Raw genomic sequence first — 21,521 nt, forward strand, 5'->3', positions numbered from 1 at the left:
CGGGGCCACTACAAAAATATGTACTGTCCGGAGTTTGGAAACATTGACATAGACCACCTGCCTTCTCCCCTACTAGTTAAAGCTAAACCCCTTATTGAGCGTGCCGAGTAGACCGAGAAAGACACAATTTCAACCCAGACATGCACATAAAAACACTATAAACGTATCCTTTTTCTGCCTGACCATCCACAACAATTCGTCTTTTGTTTTGAGCAACGTAATAATCAGCGGAGAGAGAGAAGGCGGGAGAAAGGAGAGCCTTGTTGTTAGCTACATCTGCTAAATGACACACACACACACACACCACCACTCCCCCAGAGCAAAAACAAACATTTTGCCAAAACTAACACTAACACCCAGCCCCCCAACCCCCATTTTGCCCAAAGCCCTGTTATTTGGGTGCTGGATGCACTTAACTAGCCGATGGGAATCATTATTAGTGTATGGGCTAATTATCTTGTTATAGGGGAGGAAGGAGGGTGAATTACAGATAGGGAGTCTATTTTGGGGGGTGATTCACCCCCACCCTCCCTCTTTACACAGAACAATACGCAATCACACAAATATCACTCCTCCACGCTCTGTTCTGCCCCAACACAAGAGCAGCAGTCACAACAGCAAACCTATCTTTTACCGGAGAGTACAACATGCCTTTACATAGGTAGCCATAGAACTGGAGTCCAATCAGAACAGGCACGACAAACAGGTTGCTTCGTGGTGCTGGTATTAAGCACAATACAAAAATACACATTCAAAGCAATCTGGATAGGTCTGCTTTTTCCCTTATCAAATGGTAACTTCTCACATACCGTCATCCTTTTTAGGATGCATTTAGTTCTCCTTTGAAGAGCCACCGGCCGGGTTACAAAGAGCCCTAATCTGGGAGTTCTGGTTCCTTTGTGCCTCGGTTGGCGGATGGTGTGGTGGTGATGGAGAGATGGGGAGGGAGACGCTTTTGCTTTCCCTGTTCTCTCTCTCGCCTCTCCCCAGCAGCTCTGAGTAGCACAGCCAGGTAGACAGACACACACACACACACACACACTGCTGCGCATACACACACTGCTGCGCATACACACACTCGCCACCGCACACACTCATGCGCTCTCACACACACACACACACACACACAGTGCCGCACTCCCTAACAGGTCCAGACCCTTTCAGAAAACAAGGTGGACTGCCAACAAGACACACCAGCCCAGAGGAAGACTAATGTTATTGCAGGAAACAAGCCAGGTGAAGCCACCAGCAGATCGCATTCTAGACTAGTAGGAAGCATCTATAGTCCACACAATCACTGCCTGCCTCCAACACATGAGGGGATGAGCGAGCTAGTAACTACAACACACCAGCCATGGAGGCAGAGCACACACACAAATGACATGCAAGCTAAAATCCAGAGAATGACACTGCCGTCAAATCGATTGTCAGCGGTGGATAGATGGATCGATGGATAGAGAGATTGCTCACCTGTGTCCTTCCTCCGTTCCTTTCTGCCTCCTTCAGCACATTATCCTGGCTGGTGTGCACATCGAACCGGCACGGAAACGTAGCTACATCCCCTCCTCTCTCGCTGTCCTCTCTCACCGACGTCGCTCTTCTTCTCCCAGTGATTTATTTAATTATTTCCTCTCTCTCTGCCTACCACCCCTCCTCCCTCCCTGTAGCACAGTTGCTACAGCTGTCAGTGTTGCCTTTTTTTTTTGTGGCTATTTAATTCCCTGTTTCTCTCACTTTCTGACGCCTCTCCTCCTCCGTCGACTGCTTTTTTTTGGGAGGAACTAATGTGCAGCAAGGGACAAAAGGAGGGAGTGCCTTGAACATTAAGAACCAATATTGTACGGTACAGTGATCTCTCTCTCCCTCCCTATCCCTCTATCGTTCTCTCTCTCTCTCTAAGACATCTCCTCCTGATGTAGCCAGGCATGGGGGTAGTGGTGCTAGTACTAGCGGTAGAGCGTTCGTCCCCGGAGACACAGTGGTACACAGCTGAGGCTGCTGGGAAAACGCGACGTGGATGCGGCACTGAGTAGAGAAGGTGGTGCGAGTACCACTGGAGAGCCCGGTGCAACCTCCGCCTGAGCGCATCCGGGTTTTCAACGCCACCCCCTCCTCCCTCCTCCCCCCTCATCATCCAACACAGAGGGGGGTCTGTTCACACTCCCAAGGCCCAGCCGAGTGCTCAACTAAAGGCTCACACAACGAGCCTGACAAGGCCGGATCAGTAAGCCAGCTAGCGCGCTCCGTTTGGAGGGAGAAGAAGCCTCGTCTTTTGTTGCGAGCTGTGTGTTTTGATTAGGTCTGTGAGGAGGCAAGCTAACATAGGCCCTACTGTACTACAGAGTATAGGCTATGTGACAAATCAAATGGAGAGAAGTGCTATAGCAAAAGCCGGAGGATGTAGGCCTACTTTAAATCGTTTATACTTACACCATTGTTATCCCACTTTATACCATTTTTATAGTGTATAATTCATCTTAATCTGGCATCTGCCAATCAATATTCTCCAAAGAGCAAATATTCCGACCATGAAGATATGTTCTATTCTATACCATGCTGTCTAGTGAGTGTATTCACCACTGGTTAGTGAGAAATACATGTCTAATACAGCGAGTACATCTAAAGGCTAAATAAAACATAGTGATGCTACAGTCAGTGTGAGGTCGTCCACAAAATAACAGTGGGGAGAGACAAGTATTCAGAGTGGTGGTTTACCACGTTCATTAATAAACAACATTCACCTTGAAAAGCCATTTGCAGCTCAAACAAGAAGATCAGCATCATCTAAGATGTGGCTGGAGAAATGTAGCTCCTCTTAAATTCATAGACAGGGCTTTGGATGCAAGGACTGACCATTCATGGTATGAAATGAATGCTTTAACCATGTTTTGAGGCTATACAGTGTGAAACAGCTTGAATTGTGGATTCTGATGGGGTATGACAGTTGAACTAAGCTCATGATGTTATATTCTATGAAAATCAATGCAGGTAGCCTAGCGGTTAAGAGTGTTGCGCCACTAACCGAAAGGTCGGTGAAACAATCCGCCAATGTGCCCTTGAGCAAGGTACTCAACCAGAATTTATGGCGACCCTGGAGCAATATGGCTGATCCCTGGCCATGACCCGACTCTCCGAGGGTGTCTCAGGGAGAGTATGATATTCACCCCCAAAAATATTCCAATTCACATGTGTATAATACAGACATGTACATCTGTGAAATAGGACAAATGTAAGTATCCACCTAATTATTATTATATATATCATTCATTTAAAAGTGGAAATATGGATGTACCAATCGCATATTGTCCCATTAATGCATATTCATTTCTGTCTTTGAAGAACCAGAAAAATCCAAAGGTAAAGACAATAACTGCTTGTGCAATAATCTGATTCTGAAATACAGTGACCATGCCTGAATATTTTAAGAGATACACCAATACGTTTGTTAAATGGTTTGTTCTTGAAGTCTGGGTTGAATTTGCCGTTTAAAAAAATCTGGCATCGAAAAATTCCAGGCGAACCCCCTTGGGATTCCGTAATGAGGGCCTGTAGTATTTCCAAACAAATTCCCAATTATGGGAAACGTCCGGAAATATATGGTGGCCCCACCCGGACCAGAGACTTAATTGCATTGACTAAAAATACATTCCTGATTATCTCACTTTTTCCTTTTCGTACTAGCCAATGAGATGTCTGCAAAAAGTAACAGAGATATGACGGAAACCCTGCCTGGCTTTAGTACCTACAGTACTGTACTGTACCAACCCCTCATAGTGTCATTATAAGACTTTAAATAAGTACCTACAGTACTGTACTGTACCAACCCCTCATAATGTCATAAGACTATAAGTAAGTACCTACAGTACTGTACCAACCCCTCATAATGTCATTATAAGACTTTAAATAAGTACCTACAGTACTGTACCAACCCCTCATAATGTCATTATAAGACTTTAAATAAGTACCTACAGTACTGTACCAACCCCTCATAATGTCATTATAAGACTTTAAATAAGTACCTACAGTACTGTACCAACCCCTCATAGTGTCATTATAAGACTTTAAATAAGTACCTACAGTACTGTACCAACCCCTCATAATGTCATAAGACTTTAAATAAGTACCTACAGTACTGTACTAACCCCTCATAATGTCATTATAAGACTTTAAATAAGTACCTACAGTACTGTACGAACCCCTCATAATGTCATTATAAGACTTTAAATACGTACCTACAGTACTGTACCAACCCCTCATAATGTCCTTATAAGACTTTAAATAAGTACCTACATTACTGTACTGTACCAACCCCTCATAATGTCATTATAAGACTTTAAATAAGTACCTACAGTACTGTACCAACCCCTCATAATGTCATTATAAGACTTTAAATAAGTACCTACATTACTGTACTGTACCAACCCCTCATAGTGTCATTATAAGACTTTAAATAAGTACCTACAGTACTGTACTGTACCAACCCCTCATAATGTCATTATAAGACTTTAAATAAGTACCTACATTACTGTACCAACCCCTCATAGTGTCATTATAAGACTTTAAATAAGTACCTACAGTACTGTACCAACCCCTCATAGTGTCATTATAAGACTTTAAATAAGTACCTACAGTACTGTACCAACCCCTCATAGTGTCATTATAAGACTTTAAATAAGTACCTACAGTACTGTACCAACCCCTCATAGTGTCATTATAAGACTTTAAATAAGTACCTACAGTACTGTACCAACCCCTCATAATGTCATTATAAGACTTTAAATAAGTACCTACAGTACTGTACCAACCCCTCATAGTGTCATTATAAGACTTTAAATAAGTACCTACAGTACTGTACTGTACCAACCCCTCATAATGTCCTTACAAGACTTTAAATAAGTACCTACAGTACTGTACTGTACCAACCCCTCATAATGTCCTTATAAGACTTTAAATAAGTACCTACAGTACTGTACCAACCCCTCATAATGTCATTATAAGACTTTAAATAAGTACCTACAGTACTGTACTGTACCAACCCCTCATAATGTCATTATAAGACTTTAAATAAGTACCTACAGTACTGTACCAACCCCTCATAATGTCATTATAAGACTTTAAATAAGTACCTACAGTACTGTACCAACCCCTCATAATGTCATTATAAGACTTTAAATAAGTACCTACAGTACTGTACCAACCCCTCATAATGTCCTTATAAGACTTTAAATAAGTACCTACAGTACTGTACCAACCCCTCATAATGTCATTATAAGACTTTAAATAAGTACCTACAGTACTGTACCAACCCCTCATAATGTCCTTATAAGACTTTAAATAAGTACCTACAGTACTGTACCAACCCCTCATAATGTCCTTATAAGACTTTAAATAAGTACCTACAGTACTGTACTGTACCAACCCCTCATAATGTCATTATAAGACTTTAAATAAGTACCTACAGTACTGTACCAACCCCTCATAATGTCCTTATAAGACTTTAAATAAGTACCTACTGTACTGTACCAACCCCTCATAATGTCCTTATAAGACTTTAAATAAGTACCTACAGTACTGTACCAACCCCTCATAATGTCATTAAAAGACTATAAATAAGTACCTACAGTACTGTACTGTACCAACCCCTCATAATGTCATAAGACTTTAAATAAGTACCTACAGTACTGTACTGTACCAACCCCTCATAATGTCACAAGACTTTAAATAAGTACCTACAGTACTGTACTGTACCAACCCCTCATAGTGTCATTATAAGACTTTAAATAAGTACCTACAGTACTGTACCAACCCCTCATAATGTCATTATAAGACTTTAAATAAGTACCTACAGTAATAATATAATAATAATAATATATGCCATTTAGCAGACGCTTTTATCCAAAGCGACTTACAGTCATGTGTGCATACATTCTACGTATGGGTGGTCCCGGGAATCGAACCCACTACCCTGGCGTTACAAGCACCATGCTCTACCAACTGAGCTACAGAAGGACCACCAACCCCTCATAATGTCCTTATAAGACTTTAAATATGTACCTACAGTACTGTACTGTACCAACCCCTCATAATGTCACAAGACTTTAAATAAGTACCTACAGTACTGTACCAACCCCTCATAATGTCATTATAAGACTTTAAATAAGTACATACAGTACTGTACTGTACCAACCCCTCACAGTGTCATTATAAGACTGTACCCCCCCTCATAATGTCCTTATAAGACTTTAAATAAGTACCTACTGTACTGTACCAACCCCTCATAATGTCATTATAAGACTATAAATAAGTACCTACAGTACTGTACTGTACCAACCCCTCATAATGTCATTATAAGACTTTAAATAAGTACCTACAGTACTGTACTGTACCAACCCCTCATAATGTCATTATAAGACTATAAATAAGTACCTACAGTACTGTACTGTACCAACCCCTCATAATGTCATTATAAGACTTTAAATAAGTACCTACAGTACTGTACCAACCCCTCATAATGTCATTATAAGACTATAAATAAGTACCTACATTACTGTACTGTACCAACCCCTCATAATGTCATTATAAGACTTTAAATAAGTACCTACAGTACTGTACCAACCCCTCATAATGTCATTATAAGACTTTAAATAAGTACCTACAGTACTGTACCAACCCCTCATAATGTCATTATAAGACTTTAAATAAGTACCTACAGTACTGTACCAACCCCTCATAATGTCATTATAAGACTTTAAATAAGTACCTACAGTACTGTACCAACCCCTCATAATGTCATTATAAGACTATAAATAAGTACCTACATTACTGTACTGTACCAACCCCTCAATGTCATTATAAGACTTTAAATAAGTACCTACAGTACTGTACTGTACCAACCCCTCATAATGTCATTATAAGACTATAAATAAGTACCTACATTACTGTACTGTACCAACCCCTCAATGTCATTATAAGACTTTAAATAAGTACCTACAGTACTGCACCAACCCCTCATAATGTCATTATAAGACTATAAATAAGTACCTACATTACTGTACTGTACCAACCCCTCATAATGTCATTAAAAGACTATAAATAAGTACCTACAGTACTGTACTGTACCAACCCCTCATAATGTCCTTATAAGACTTTAAATAAGTACCTACAGTACTGTACCAACCCCTCATAATGTCATTATAAGACTATAAATAAGTACCTACAGTACTGTACTGTACCAACCCCTCATAATGTCATAAGACTATAAGTAAGTACCTACAGTACTGTACCAACCCCTCAATGTCATTATAAGACTTTAAATAAGTACCTGCAGTACTGTACTGTACCAACCCCTCATAATGTCATTCATTATAAGACTTTAAATAAGTACCAACAGTACTGTACTGTACCAACCCCTAATAATGTCATAAGACTATAAGTAAGTACCTACAGTACTGTACCAACCCCTCATAATGTCCTTATAAGACTTTAAATAAGTACCTACAGTACTGTACTGTACCAACCCCTCATAATGTCATTATAAGACTTTAAATAAGTACCTACAGTACTGTACCAACCCCTCATAATGTCCTTATAAGACTTTAAATAAGTACCTACTGTACTGTACCAACCCCTCATAATGTCCTTATAAGACTTTAAATAAGTACCTACAGTACTGTACCAACCCCTCATAATGTCATTAAAAGACTATAAATAAGTACCTACAGTACTGTACTGTACCAACCCCTCATAATGTCACAAGACTTTAAATAAGTACCTACAGTACTGTACTGTACCAACCCCTCATAGTGTCATTATAAGACTTTAAATAAGTACCTACAGTACTGTACCAACCCCTCATAATGTCATTATAAGACTTTAAATAAGTACCTACAGTACTGTACCAACCCCTCATAATGTCATTATAAGACTTTAAATAAGTACCTACAGTAATAATATAATAATAATAATAATATATGCCATTTAGCAGACGCTTTGTTATCCAAAGACTTTAAATAAGTACTACAGTCATGTGTGCATACATTCTACGTATGGGTGGTCCCGGGAATCGAACCCACTACCCTGGCGTTACAAGCACCATGCTCTACCAACTGAGCTACAGAAGGACCACCAACCCCTCATAATGTCCTTATAAGACTTTAAATATGTACCTACAGTACTGTACTGTACCAACCCCTCATAATGTCACAAGACTTTAAATAAGTACCTACAGTACTGTACCAACCCCTCATAATGTCATTATAAGACTTTAAATAAGTACATACAGTACTGTACTGTACCAACCCCTCACAGTGTCATTATAAGACTGTACCCCCCATAATGTCCTTATAAGACTTTAAATAAGTACCTACTGTACTGTACCAACCCCTCATAATGTCATTATAAGACTATAAATAAGTACCTACTGTACTGTACCAACCCCTCATAATGTCATTATAAGACTTTAAATAAGTACCTACAGTACTGTACTGTACCAACCCCTCATAATGTCATTATAAGACTATAAATAAGTACCTACAGTACTGTACTGTACCAACCCCTCATAATGTCATTATAAGACTTTAAATAAGTACCTACAGTACTGTACCAACCCCTCATAATGTCATTATAAGACTATAAATAAGTACCTACATTACTGTACTGTACCAACCCCTCATAATGTCATTATAAGACTTTAAATAAGTACCTACAGTACTGTACCAACCCCTCATAATGTCATTATAAGACTTTAAATAAGTACCTACAGTACTGTACCAACCCTCATAATGTCATTATAAGACTTTAAATAAGTACCTACAGTACTGTACCAACCCCTCATAATGTCATTATAAGACTTTAAATAAGTACCTACAGTACTGTACCAACCCCTCATAATGTCATTATAAGACTATAAATAAGTACCTACATTACTGTACTGTACCAACCCCTCAATGTCATTATAAGACTTTAAATAAGTACCTACAGTACTGTACTGTACCAACCCCTCATAATGTCATTATAAGACTATAAATAAGTACCTACATTACTGTACTGTACCAACCCCTCAATGTCATTATAAGACTTTAAATAAGTACCTACAGTACTGCACCAACCCCTCATAATGTCATTATAAGACTATAAATAAGTACCTACATTACTGTACTGTACCAACCCCTCATAATGTCATTAAAAGACTATAAATAAGTACCTACAGTACTGTACTGTACCAACCCCTCATAATGTCCTTATAAGACTTTAAATAAGTACCTACAGTACTGTACCAACCCCTCATAATGTCATTATAAGACTATAAATAAGTACCTACAGTACTGTACTGTACCAACCCCTCATAATGTCATAAGACTATAAGTAAGTACCTACAGTACTGTACCAACCCCTCAATGTCATTATAAGACTTTAAATAAGTACCTGCAGTACTGTACTGTACCAACCCCTCATAATGTCATTCATTATAAGACTTTAAATAAGTACCAACAGTACTGTACTGTACCAACCCCTAATAATGTCATAAGACTATAAGTAAGTACCTACAGTACTGTACCAACCCCTCATAATGTCATTATAAGACTTTAAATAAGTACCTGCAGTACTGTACTGTACCAACCCCTCATAATGTCATTATAAGACTTTAAATAAGTACCAACAGTACTGTACTGTACCAACCCCTCATAATGTCATAAGACTATAAGTAAGTACCTACAGTACTGTACCAACCCCTCATAATGTCATTATAAGACTTTAAATAGGTACCTACAGTACTGTACCAACCCCTCATAATGTCATTATAAGACTTTAAATAAGTACCTACATTACTGTACTGTACCAACCCCTCATAGTGTCATTATAAGACTTTAAATAAGTACCTACAGTACTGTACCAACCCCTCATAATGCCATTATAAGACTTTAAATAAGTACCTACAGTACTGTACTGTACCAACCCCTCAATGTCATTATAAGACTATAAATAAGTATGTCTTACTATCATCTTACAATAATCCATAGTTGTTAACAGCTGGCTTGAGCCTGTTGAAAACTTAAAGATAAATCATATTATGAGTGATAATAAAACAGAAGGGCATCAAAACATCTTGTTATACCTCATTATACCTGCTGGCTGGTAGGTTTCTATTCTGTCGTCAACTTCCATTGTCCTCCAAGAGTTGCTACATATTTTCACACTGCTAGTATTTTATCTGACATCATCACCAGGACATCTCCTCCCACACACTGCTAGTATTTTATCTGCCATCATCACCAGGACATCTCCTCCCACACACTGCTAGTATTTTATCTGCCATCATCACCAGGACATCTCCTCCCACACACTGCTAGTATTTTATCTGCCATCATCACCAGGACATCTCCTCCCACACACTGCTAGTATTTTATCTGCCATCATCACCAGGACATCTCCTCCCACACACTGCTAGTATTTTATCTGCCATCATCACCAGGACATCTCCTCCCACACACTGCTAGTATTTTATCTGCCATCATCACCAGAACATCTCCTCCCACACACTTCAGCAGCATGCCATGTCTGCCAGGGTGAAGCGTTAATGCAAGGCCTATTCTCTATACATTATATTTCCCCCTGTAACTACCCAGAGGACCATAATGCAAAGACGTGTTGGAGCTTTCAACCTGAAAAATATCTAGATATACACTAAATGTCTCCATATGGAGCAGTTCTATATGTATCTTTGCCAAAATCAACCACTTAAATCAGTAATTCAACAGTAATCAATCAACACAACCAAAGAACACCACATTCTACACAATAAACCCACATATCCCACCTAAAGGGAGGGAGCCTACTACACGTGTAATATGATGGACAGCTAAGAGACAGACCGTCAGACACTGTTACACCCTGTAGAATAAACCCACATATCCCACCTAAAGGGAGGGAGCCTACTACACGTGTAATATGATGGACAGCTAAGAGACAGACCCTCAGACACTGTTACACCCAAGTGGACACACCCTGAGTCTCACACACCGACATAGGTCGTTGTGGTGCAGTTGCACTAACGTATTAGTAGAGTCCCCTCCCCCTCCTCCTCTGAGCCAATAGGAAGGCTATTTCAAGGACAATTTCCTGTTTTTTCCTCTTCCTCCTCCCTCACTCCTCTATGGCCACAGCAGCAATTGAGCCAACCCTCTCATACAAAAGCACTGAAAGACTACTGTAGATATCAATATCTACTGTAACTACCTAACCTAAACTAACTCATTTTCTCTGTAGCACAGAGAACGCAAACATAAAACATGTTCCTTACAGATGCATGGACAACAATATACAGAATATATCACATGCTATATGATTACGCACGCACAAAACACAGCAGCATATAAATCACCATGCACACACACATTCAATGATCGCATGTATGTAGATTACCTACAGACTGGCGGTCAGCATCCGGTAACTGTGCTCTCCTCATAGAGCAAAGGAAGGGTATGCTGTCTCAGGACAGAGCACAGGCATCCCTTATAACACACCAACACACACACTCACCAACACACACACCCACCAACACACACGCTGGCGCACTACCCGGCAAAACATGCTGGCGCAGCAGCATATATGCATTATAGACAACCTGATAGAGAGGGATAGAGAGAGAGCGCGAGATGCCACACAGCAAGAGAGACTATAGGGTGACTTACAAGACATTTCGGTAAGTTATGTTCACCTTCTACGTTAACCATTCTTTAACAATTAGAGAAAGTGGTTCTCATTCTCATCAACCGTATGCTTTTCTTTTGTATAATGGATTCTATGCACAGTATAGTATAATAACATATTTGCTAGCCTATTAAGCCCCTGAGGAAATCAAGAAACGCAAGTGGTGGCCGGATGTCTTTCTAACATCTGCAGTCAATGAACAGATCAATTGGCAGTAATTGCATATTGAGTATGGACTGGATGGTGAACTAGGCTAACCTCTGTTTGTTTGCAGGGAAATTCGAGAGACGTTTGGGACGAGACCGTGTGAGGGAACAGTTTCTAATGTGACTCTTCCTTCTTGGTCAGGGGTTCCCAAACTCTTTCACTCGGGCCCCTCTTCCAGCATTGGGGAACATCGCGCACGCACCACGTCTATATCTATGTGCACAAGCACTGTTCATGACACAAACTGTTCACACCCCTCTTGTTGGTGGAGATCATTTTGCAGTTTTGCTAATTTGCTAAAACTAATTTTCTTTAAATTCTAAACATTTTGCTATGTCTAATGTGTATTAATTTATTATTTGAGTGACAAAACAATAACAATATCAATGGGCTAAAAAAAACGAAAGAAAAATAACAGCTGACATGGGCTAGTTGATCTGGAAGTCTGACAAATTGTAAATATCTCTCTAAGGTTTGCAGAGACTAACCATGACAAGACGAACTAATGATGCACAACCCAATTTCAAAAATGCATCTTGTGCATTATATGATTACAACTTTCAAGTGCAAGTTTAAAGCCAGACACCGACCCCTCGCGTGCCCCAGTTTGGGAATCACTGTTCTAGGTGGTCTAATTTTCTGTGACAGCCAGACAAGTGGTGTTGTCAAACACCTTGTATCCAGGATGCCTTGTTTTCTCCCTCAGAGGACAGGATGAGGAATCTGAACTGCCAGTTAGTGGAGTGAACACTGAACACCACAAAGGTAGAGGAGCATGCCATGTTACACTACCAAAGAGTGAAGGGAAGGTGGTTAACTAACTATAAATAACTTCATTGTTTCATTTCACAGTCAACTATTCAATTCATTTACAATCAGTAAGCGAATGCTAATACTCTTGTTTGTTTGCTAGCCAGCTACAGAAAGCTGCTTCACGGAAACCAGGTGTAATACATGTGTATAATATGTAGCACTAGTACTCACGGTCTTCTCCTGGACATGGCATACCTGGCTTCACTGGGATACTGGGGAAGACTGCAAGAGAATGATGAACGACAACTATGAATATCCAGAGACATGTCCAATCGAAACCTCTGAACATACTGACTAATGGCTACTCAAATGAATGTGTATGTATCCTAAACCACTGAATTAAAAGTAAATTATTTGCATTGAGATAATAGTAAAATTATTGCAGAGGAGGAGGTGAAAAGAGAACAGAGAGGAGTAAGTGACAAGAGAACAGAGAGGAGGAGGTGACAAGAGAACAGAGAGGAGGAGGTGACAAGAGAACAGAGAAGAGGAGGTGACAAGAGAACAGAGAGGAGGAGGTGACAAGAGAACAGAGAGGAGGAGGTGAAAAGAGAACAGAGAGGAGGTGACAAGAGAACAGAGAGGAGGAGGTGACAAGAGAACAGAGAGGAGTAAGTGAAAAGAGAACAGAGAGGAGTAAGTGAAAAGAGAACAGAGAGGAGGAGGTGACAAGAGAACAGAGAGGAGGAGGTGACAAGAGAGAACAGAGAGGAGGAGGTGACAAGAGAACAGAGAGGAGGAGGTGACAAGAGAACAGAGAGGAGGAGGTGACAAGAGAACAGAGAAGAGGAGGTGACAAGAGAACAGAGAGGAGGAGGTGACAAGAGAACAGAGAGGAGGAGGTGAAAAGAGAACAGAGGAGGAAGTGAAAAGAGAACAGAGGAGTAGGTGGAAAGAGAAGTAGGAGGTGAAAAGAGAACAGAGAGGAGGAGGTGAAAAGAGAACAGAGAGGAGGAGGTGAAAAGAGAACAGAGAGGAGGAGGTGAAAAGAGAACAGAGAAGAGGAGGTGAAAAGAGAACAGAGAAGAGTAAGTGAAAAGAGAACAGAGAGGAGGAGGTGAAAAGAGAACAGAGAAGAGTAAGTGAAAAGAGAACAGAGAGGAGGAGGTGACAAGAGAACAGAGAAGAGTAAGTGAAAAGAGAACAGAGAGGAGGAGGTGACAAGAGAACAGAGAAGAGGAGGTGAAAAGAGAACAGAGAGGAGGAGGTGACAAGAGAACAGAGAGGAGGAGGTGACAAGAGAACAGAGAAGAGTAAGTGAAAAGAGAACAGAGGGAGGAGGTGACAAGAGAACAGAGAGGAGGAGGTGAAAAGAGAACAGAGAAGAGTAAGTGAAAAGAGAACAGAGAGGAGGAGGTGACAAGAGAACAGAGAAGAGTAAGTGAAAAGAGAACAGAGAGGAGGAGGTGACAAGAGAACAGAGAAGAGTAAGTGAAAAGAGAACAGAGAGGAGTAAGTGAAAAGAGAACAGAGAGGAGGAGGTGACAAGAGAACAGAGAAGAGTAAGTGAAAAGAGAACAGAGAGGAGTAAGTGAAAAGAGAACAGAGAGGAGGAGGTGACAAGAGAACAGAGAAGAGTAAGTGAAAAGAGAACAGAGAAGAGTAAGTGAAAAGAGAACAGAGAGGAGGAGGTGACAAGAGAACAGAGAAGAGTAAGTGAAAAGAGAACAGAGAGGAGGAGGTGAAAAGAGAACAGAGAAGAGTAAGTGAAAAGAGAACAGAGAGGAGGAGGTGAAAAGAGAACAGAGAAGAGTAACAGAGAGGAGGAGGTGACAAGAGAACAGAGAAGAGGAGGTGAAAAGAGAACAGAGAGGAGGAGGTGACAAGAGAACAGAGAGGAGGAGGTGACAAGAGAACAGAGAGGAGGAGGTGACAAGAGAACAGAGAGGAGGAGGTGACAAGAGAACAGAGAGGAGGAGGTGACAAGAGAACAGAGAGGAGGAGGTGACAAGAGAACAGAGAGGAGGAGGTGACAAGAGAACAGAGAGGAGGAGGTGACAAGAGAACAGAGAGGAGGAGGTGAAAAGAGAACAGAGAGGAGGAAGTGAAAAGAGAACAGAGAAGTAGGAGGTGAAAAGAGAACAGAGAGGAGGAGGTGAAAAGAGAACAGAGAGGAGGAGGTGAAAAGAGAACAGAGAGGAGGTGAAAAGAGAACAGAGAGGAGGAGGTGAAAAGAGAACAGAGAGGAGGAGGTGAAAGAGAACAGAGAGGAGGAGGTGAAAAGAGAACAGAGAAGAGGAGGTGACAAGAGAACAGAGAGGAGGAGGTGAAAAGAGAACAGAGAAGAGGAGGTGACAAGAGAACAGAGAGGAGGAGGTGAAAAGAGAACAGAGAGGAGGAGGTGAAAAGAGAACAGAGAGGAGGAGGTGAAAAGAGAACAGAGAGGAGTAAGTGAAAAGAGAAGTATAGGAGAAGTATCCACCTGCATTGCTTGCTGTTTGGGGTTTTAGGCTGGGTTTCTGTACAGCACTTTGAGATATCAGCTGATGTACGAAGGGCTATATAAATAAATTTGATTTGATTTGATTTGATATAGGACAAGGTGAAAAGAGAACAGAGAAGAAGAGTAAGTGGAAAGAGAAGTAGAGGACGAGGTGAAAAGAGAACAGAGAGGAGTACGTGAAAAGAGAAGTAGAGGTAAAGCGACAGAGAAATGAGTGCAGACAGACAGAGCCCTAACTAACCGTGCAGCAGGAGTCCTGAGTTCCTGTTGCGGCTGTAGATCCGGAAGGCCTCCTGCAGTTCCATCTGAGAGGAGATGGTACATGGGTCTCCTATGGGACACAAACACAGATTATTCACTTATTTCATACACATGTAGTCAAGATCAACTGAATTTTTTCCCACCCACCGGTGCGAGACCAACATACCCTCATCGTCGATCCACTTGAGAGTGATTGGCTGCTGCTGGGCCAGGCTGCACATCACCCTCACCTCCTCACATAGTCCCATGTAGGTTACTGTGGCAGCCAAGTCCGTGATTAGCATGTCCCTGCACACACAGGATAAATAATATAACATTATTCAAATCACACTCACTCTTTCACGTTGCTTCACACCAGGGTTTGGGCAAAAGGAATTACACCCAATTGTATTCAGTCAATGTCGAGATGGCTTAAATAATGGAAGTCTGGATGCCCAAGCCAGACATGTATTCAATACATCCACTTCAGTCACTTCTTTAGATCTCTCTGGAGGAACTTCTTCAGCAGTGGTTAATGGTCCGAATAGATGTGTGGGCAACATGTTTTGTACAACAGCTACGGACATTCAACCGTCAAACACTCCCTGACTGCCATCTGAATGTGATGAACAGATCTCAAGGAATAATATAAGGATGCGAAATGACTTGTGGCGAATGTGACGGCCTGTGCAGTGACATGTTCTGCCCCACCGGAGGAGGGCGCCACACACTGAAACAAGCTGCTGCACAATGTGTGGACACTCAAGTCAACCAACAGTCACTCTCATTCAGATATCGCTCTAGTCTTTGATCATTACTTTATGTTCAATATCAACTCATCCCTGTAAAGTACTCTCACTTGCTTGGACCAATGACACAAGCACAGGCCTAAGATTCTCTGCTATGGATAGCAGGTGCTATGGTGTAGCCATTGCAACTCCTATGCATGTATGGGCTATACTGACTAGTTCTACCATATCCATGTATGGTTCTCTATACAGAGACCAGTTTGAATCCAATGACAGACAGTGCTTCCTACAAGCCAAAAGCAAGAGACACAAGGCTTCTCTTCTCCCACCTCACAGCTGCATTCTACAATACACCAGCTATCCAGCTGCTCCAGCTGTTCTTTGTTGGAATGAAGACAAACTCTGGCAATTAAGTCATACTTATTCCTTAACCGAGAAAACCCCTGTCACACTTGATTATGCGGGAGAATTCAGTCCCTGCTGAACAAGTGTATTTGTGAGCATGTACAGTGAAAGGAAAAATAAAAAGGCCAGATGCAAAGCACACAGTTAAATCATACAGCTAACAGCTACAAAAAGCTATTCAAAATAGCCCACAAGTGTCTCGTAGTAGGATATTCCCAAGAGATTTGGAGGCACAGGTGACCCAAAATGGTTGGCTGTACTAGGATGGTCATATGGATTTTTTTTTAAATAGTTCCCTCGTTATGTTAAGATCACAACTTATTTATCTCACGATCACGACATGACAAAAGTACCTCGCATCATCCATTCTTTTGTTCAGATGCACGATCCCCACTTCATCAAGGAGCCCTGTGGCTGCGTTGATCACAGGGCATTGAAGCCCTGAACGATGCCTGACAGGCAGCCCCGCCTCCCAAGCTGCAAGCCGCCCCCAAGACCATAGCCAATTGCATGCAAGCAACAACGCAGCTAACTTTGCTAGTCTTGTGAACTAGCTAGTTAGCTATGTAGTCTTATTAGCTAGCTAAATAGCTAGCAAGCTAGCTTGTTATTTGTGCTGGTTGTCAGCTTGCATAACTGATGTGTATAATTATAAGGGACATTTACATTTACAGGGGGTGAGCTCCATTCCTTACAGATTGACTAGATTCAAATACTCTGAGGCTGAAATTAAGGCAGGATGCTGCCTTGTGGGCGGTTTTATAGGTCAGGCTCCTTGCAGACAGCCTACTGGGAAGCATCCTGACTTATCAGCCTCTGAGGTGGCTATTTAATCTGATCAGCCTGCCAGGAATAGAGCCCACCCAGTCTTGATCATATACTGAATCGGTGAGTGAGTTTATATGGAGGTGCATAGGAGATGTTGTACACACTGACTTTTAAAACTTACCCTAACCAGAAACTGTGGATAGATGGTAGCATTCGTGCAAAACTGAAAGCGCAAACCACCGCATTTAACCATGGCAAGGCGACTGGGAATACGGACCGAATACAAACAGTGTAGTTATTCCCTCAGCAAGGCAATCAAACAAGCGAAATGTCCGTACAGAGAAACTGGAATCTCAAATCAATGGCTCAGACACGAGACGTATGTGGCAGGGTCTAAAGACAATCACGGACTAAAAAAAGAAAACCAGCCACTTCACGCACACCGACGTCTTGCTTCCAGACAAACTAAACACCTTCGCCCGCTTTAAGGATAATACAGTGCCACAGCTCTCCTTCTCCGTGGCCGACGTGAGAAAGACATTTAAACGCGTTAACCCTCGCAAAGCTGCCGGCCCAGACAGCAACCCTAGCCGCGTCCTCAGAGCATGCGCAGACCAGCTGGGTGTTTAAGGACATATTTAAATCACTCTCCAGTCTGTTGTCCCCACATGCTTCAAGTTGGCCACCATTATTCCTGAACCCAAGAAGGCAAAGGTAACTGAACTAAATGACTAATCACACCATAGCACTCATCATGAAGCGATTTGAGAGGCTAGTCAAGGATCATATTACCTCCACCTTACCGGTCACCCTAGACCCACTTCAATTTGCTTACCACCACAATAGGTCCACAGATGATGAAATCGCCATAACACTGCACACTGCCCTGGTCTCAAACCCACCCTATGCAATTGGGTCCTGGACTTTCTGACGGGCCGCCCCCAGGTGGTGAAAGTAGGTAACAACATCTCCACTTCGCTGATCCTCAACACTGGGGCCCCACAAGGGTGCGTGCTAAACCCCCTACATGGGGGGTGTACTCCCTGTTCACCCATGACTGCGTTGCCATGCACTCCTCCAACTCAAATCATCAAGTTTGCAGATGACACATCACTAGGAGGCTTTATTACCAACAACGACGAGATGGCCTATAGGAAGGAACTGAGAGCACTCTGAGTGTGGTGTCAGAAAAACAACCTCTTACTCAACATCAATAAAACAAAGGAGATGATCGTGGACTTCAGGAAACATCAGAGGGAGCACCACCCTATCCACATCGACGGGAGAGCAGTGGAGAAGGTTAAGTTCCTCGGCATACACATCAAGGACAAACTGAAATGTTCCACCCACACAGACAGTGTGGTAAAGGCTGCGCAACAGTGGCTCTTCAACCTCAGGAGGCTCAAGAAATTTGGCTTGTCACCTAAAACCCTCAAACTTCTACAGATGCGCAATTGAGAGCATCCTGTCAGGCTGTATCACCGCCTGGTATGGCAACTGCACCGCCCACAATCACAAGGCTCTCCAGAGGGTAGTACAGTCTGCATAAGGCATCACCGGGGGCAAACAACCTGCCCTGGGCCTCTGTGCGCCTATGTAGATATTCCTTTTTTTTAATGATCCGTTTCCAGCTACAATAGTCATTTACAACATCAAATGTCTACACTGTATTTCTGATCAATTTGATGTTATTTTAATGGACAATTTATTTTGCTTTTCTTCAAAGGACATTTCTAAGTGAGCCCAAACTTTTGAACAGTAGTGTATATACTGTATTTTATACCATCTATTACATCTTGCCGATGCTGCTCGATCATTGCTCTTCCATATATGTATATATTCTTATTCCATTCCTTACTTAGATTTGTGTGTATTAGGTAGTTGTTGTGAAATTGTTAGATACATTGCTGCACTGTTGGAACTAGAAGCACAAGCATTTCGCTACACTCGCAACATCTGCTAACCATGTGTACAGTACGTGACCAATAAAATATTATTTTATTTGACATAAAGCACTGACTGCTAATCTGCCAGCAAGGAGATTTATAAATGAAACCGTCTACAAAGCATCATCCTGACATCAGCCACTGAGGCTGCTATTGAAACTGGTCAGCCTGCCAGGAATAGAGCTCCCCCACTTAATTTAAATATTATCCATAAAAAAAATGGTAAGTGTCCCTTATAATAGTACACATATCACTTATGCAAGCTAACAACCAGCATATAACAAGCTAGCTAACAAGACTAGCTAAGTTAAAGTGCCTTCAGAAAGTGTCCCCTTGACCTTCTCCTCATTTTGTTGTGTTACAGCCCGAATATAAAATTGATTCAATTGAGATGTATTGTCATTGGACTGCACACAATACAAAATAACATCAAAGTGGAATTAGGTTTATACATTTTTTGCAAATTAATAAAATATGAAAAGCTGAAATGTCTTGAGTCAATAAGTATTACAATTACATTTTACATTTAAAAATTACATGATTTTTGAATGACTACCTTATCTCTATACCCCACACATACATCAGTCGAGCAGTGAATTTCAAACAAAGATTTAACAACAATGACCAGGGAGGTTTTCGTATAATAAAAAGCAGATATTTAATATCCCTTTGAGCATGGTGAGGTTATTAATTACACTTTGAACAGTGTATCAATACACCCAGTAACAACAAATATACAGGCTTCATTCCTGACTCAGTTGCCAGAGAGGAAGGAAACCGCAATACTAACCTAATTGAAAGAGTGAAAAGAAGGAAGCCTGTAAAGAATACAAATATTCCTAAACATGCATCCTGTTTGCACTAAGACTTACTGCCTCTGATCTGGCGGACTCAATAAACACACATGCTTCATTTATAAATGATATAAATGATGTCTGATTGTTGGAGTGCTATCCCTAAATAATTAAAAACAAGAAAAGGATAAATCTGGTTTGCTTAATATAAGGAATTTTAAATGATTTATACTTTATAAACTTAAGTATAATTTAGCTATTACATTTACTTTGATACAGAGGTATATTTAAAACCAAATACTTATACTCAAGAAGTATTTTACAAAGTGACTTTCACTTTTACTTGAGTCATTCTCTATTAAAAAGGCATCTCTACTTTTACTGAAGAATGACAATTGGGTACTTTTCCCACTCCTGAATCTAGGTGTGGAAAGCTCTTCGAGACTTACCCAGAAAGACTGACAGCTGTCATCGCTGCCAAAGGGTGCTTCTACAGAGTATTTGCATAAAAAAAACCTGTCATTATGGGGTATTGTGTGTAGATGGGTGAGAAAATGCAGGCTGTAACAACAAAATATGGAATAAGTCAAGGGGTATGAATAGTTTCTGAAGGCCCTGTAGCTGCTTTGTTGCTTGCATGCTGTGGTCTTGGGGGTGGCATGCTGCCTGGAAGACAGGCTCAAATGCCCCACGATGGCTTAGATGCCCCAAGAGAGCTCTTAGCTCAAGGTAAGGGACATTTAGCTTGCTAACATTCTAACTTATAAACTGATAATGAGCTCCAAACACAAATGAAAGCATTATGTTAGCATGAAATGTACCATCCATTAGTGTAACAATCACTCCTATTTATAGTTGATTTCGTGATCTCAACAAAACAACTTTTTTTTTTCATGTCGTGATCATGAGATAATTTGTGATCTCGACATAATGAGGATTTTTATTTATTTATTGACATGTCCTCTCTGGGCTCCTCTAGGTTAGCCTAATTATAAATGGATTGCAAATCCAGCTAACATTCATTGGCATGTGGTGAGCAGACCATTCTTTACAATTCAGGTTTCACTTATGTTTCTCAGCTATTGATGTGGACACCTGTGATTGTTCTTTGTTTGTGACTCCAGTCAATACCAGGCCTGGGGTCCAAACACTTGAGACACACCCTCGTCCACTTACCCTCGCCTTATGCCCTTGAGGGAATCCCCGTCGCCATTTTGGAGGGTGGTCCAAATGATTAGCCATGCTAGGGAAGTTTGCAACGTAAGCCCCTCAAGCCCTCGTTTTCAGTCGGCTTTGAGTCGGCTACAATTACGTTCACTCCGGGGCCTGAAACTCCCCATAATTCAATTCGAGACAATCCGCTTAGAAACATCCGCGAAAACTTAAAAACAACATCAATGGAGAAGTTAACATACATGTGTAAGTAAAAACAAACGCAAATAAGTAA

The 21,521-nt window shown here is 41.2% G+C and overlaps 1 protein-coding gene across 1 annotated transcript in view; it reads right to left on the reverse strand.

The window, feature by feature from the left end:
• Positions 1-21,521, reverse strand: part of LOC118360221 (protein kinase C zeta type) — a 167,805-nt gene that overhangs the window by 127,930 nt on the left and 18,354 nt on the right. Inside the window, 3 exon segments of the mRNA XM_035739493.2 lie at positions 12,901-12,951; positions 15,414-15,503; positions 15,600-15,721. Of these exon segments, the coding sequence (XP_035595386.2) occupies positions 12,901-12,951; positions 15,414-15,503; positions 15,600-15,721 (263 nt within the window).

Source organism: Oncorhynchus keta, chromosome 27 (genome assembly GCF_023373465.1).
Source record: "Oncorhynchus keta strain PuntledgeMale-10-30-2019 chromosome 27, Oket_V2, whole genome shotgun sequence".
In the NCBI taxonomy this organism is placed as follows: domain Eukaryota; kingdom Metazoa; phylum Chordata; class Actinopteri; order Salmoniformes; family Salmonidae; genus Oncorhynchus; species Oncorhynchus keta.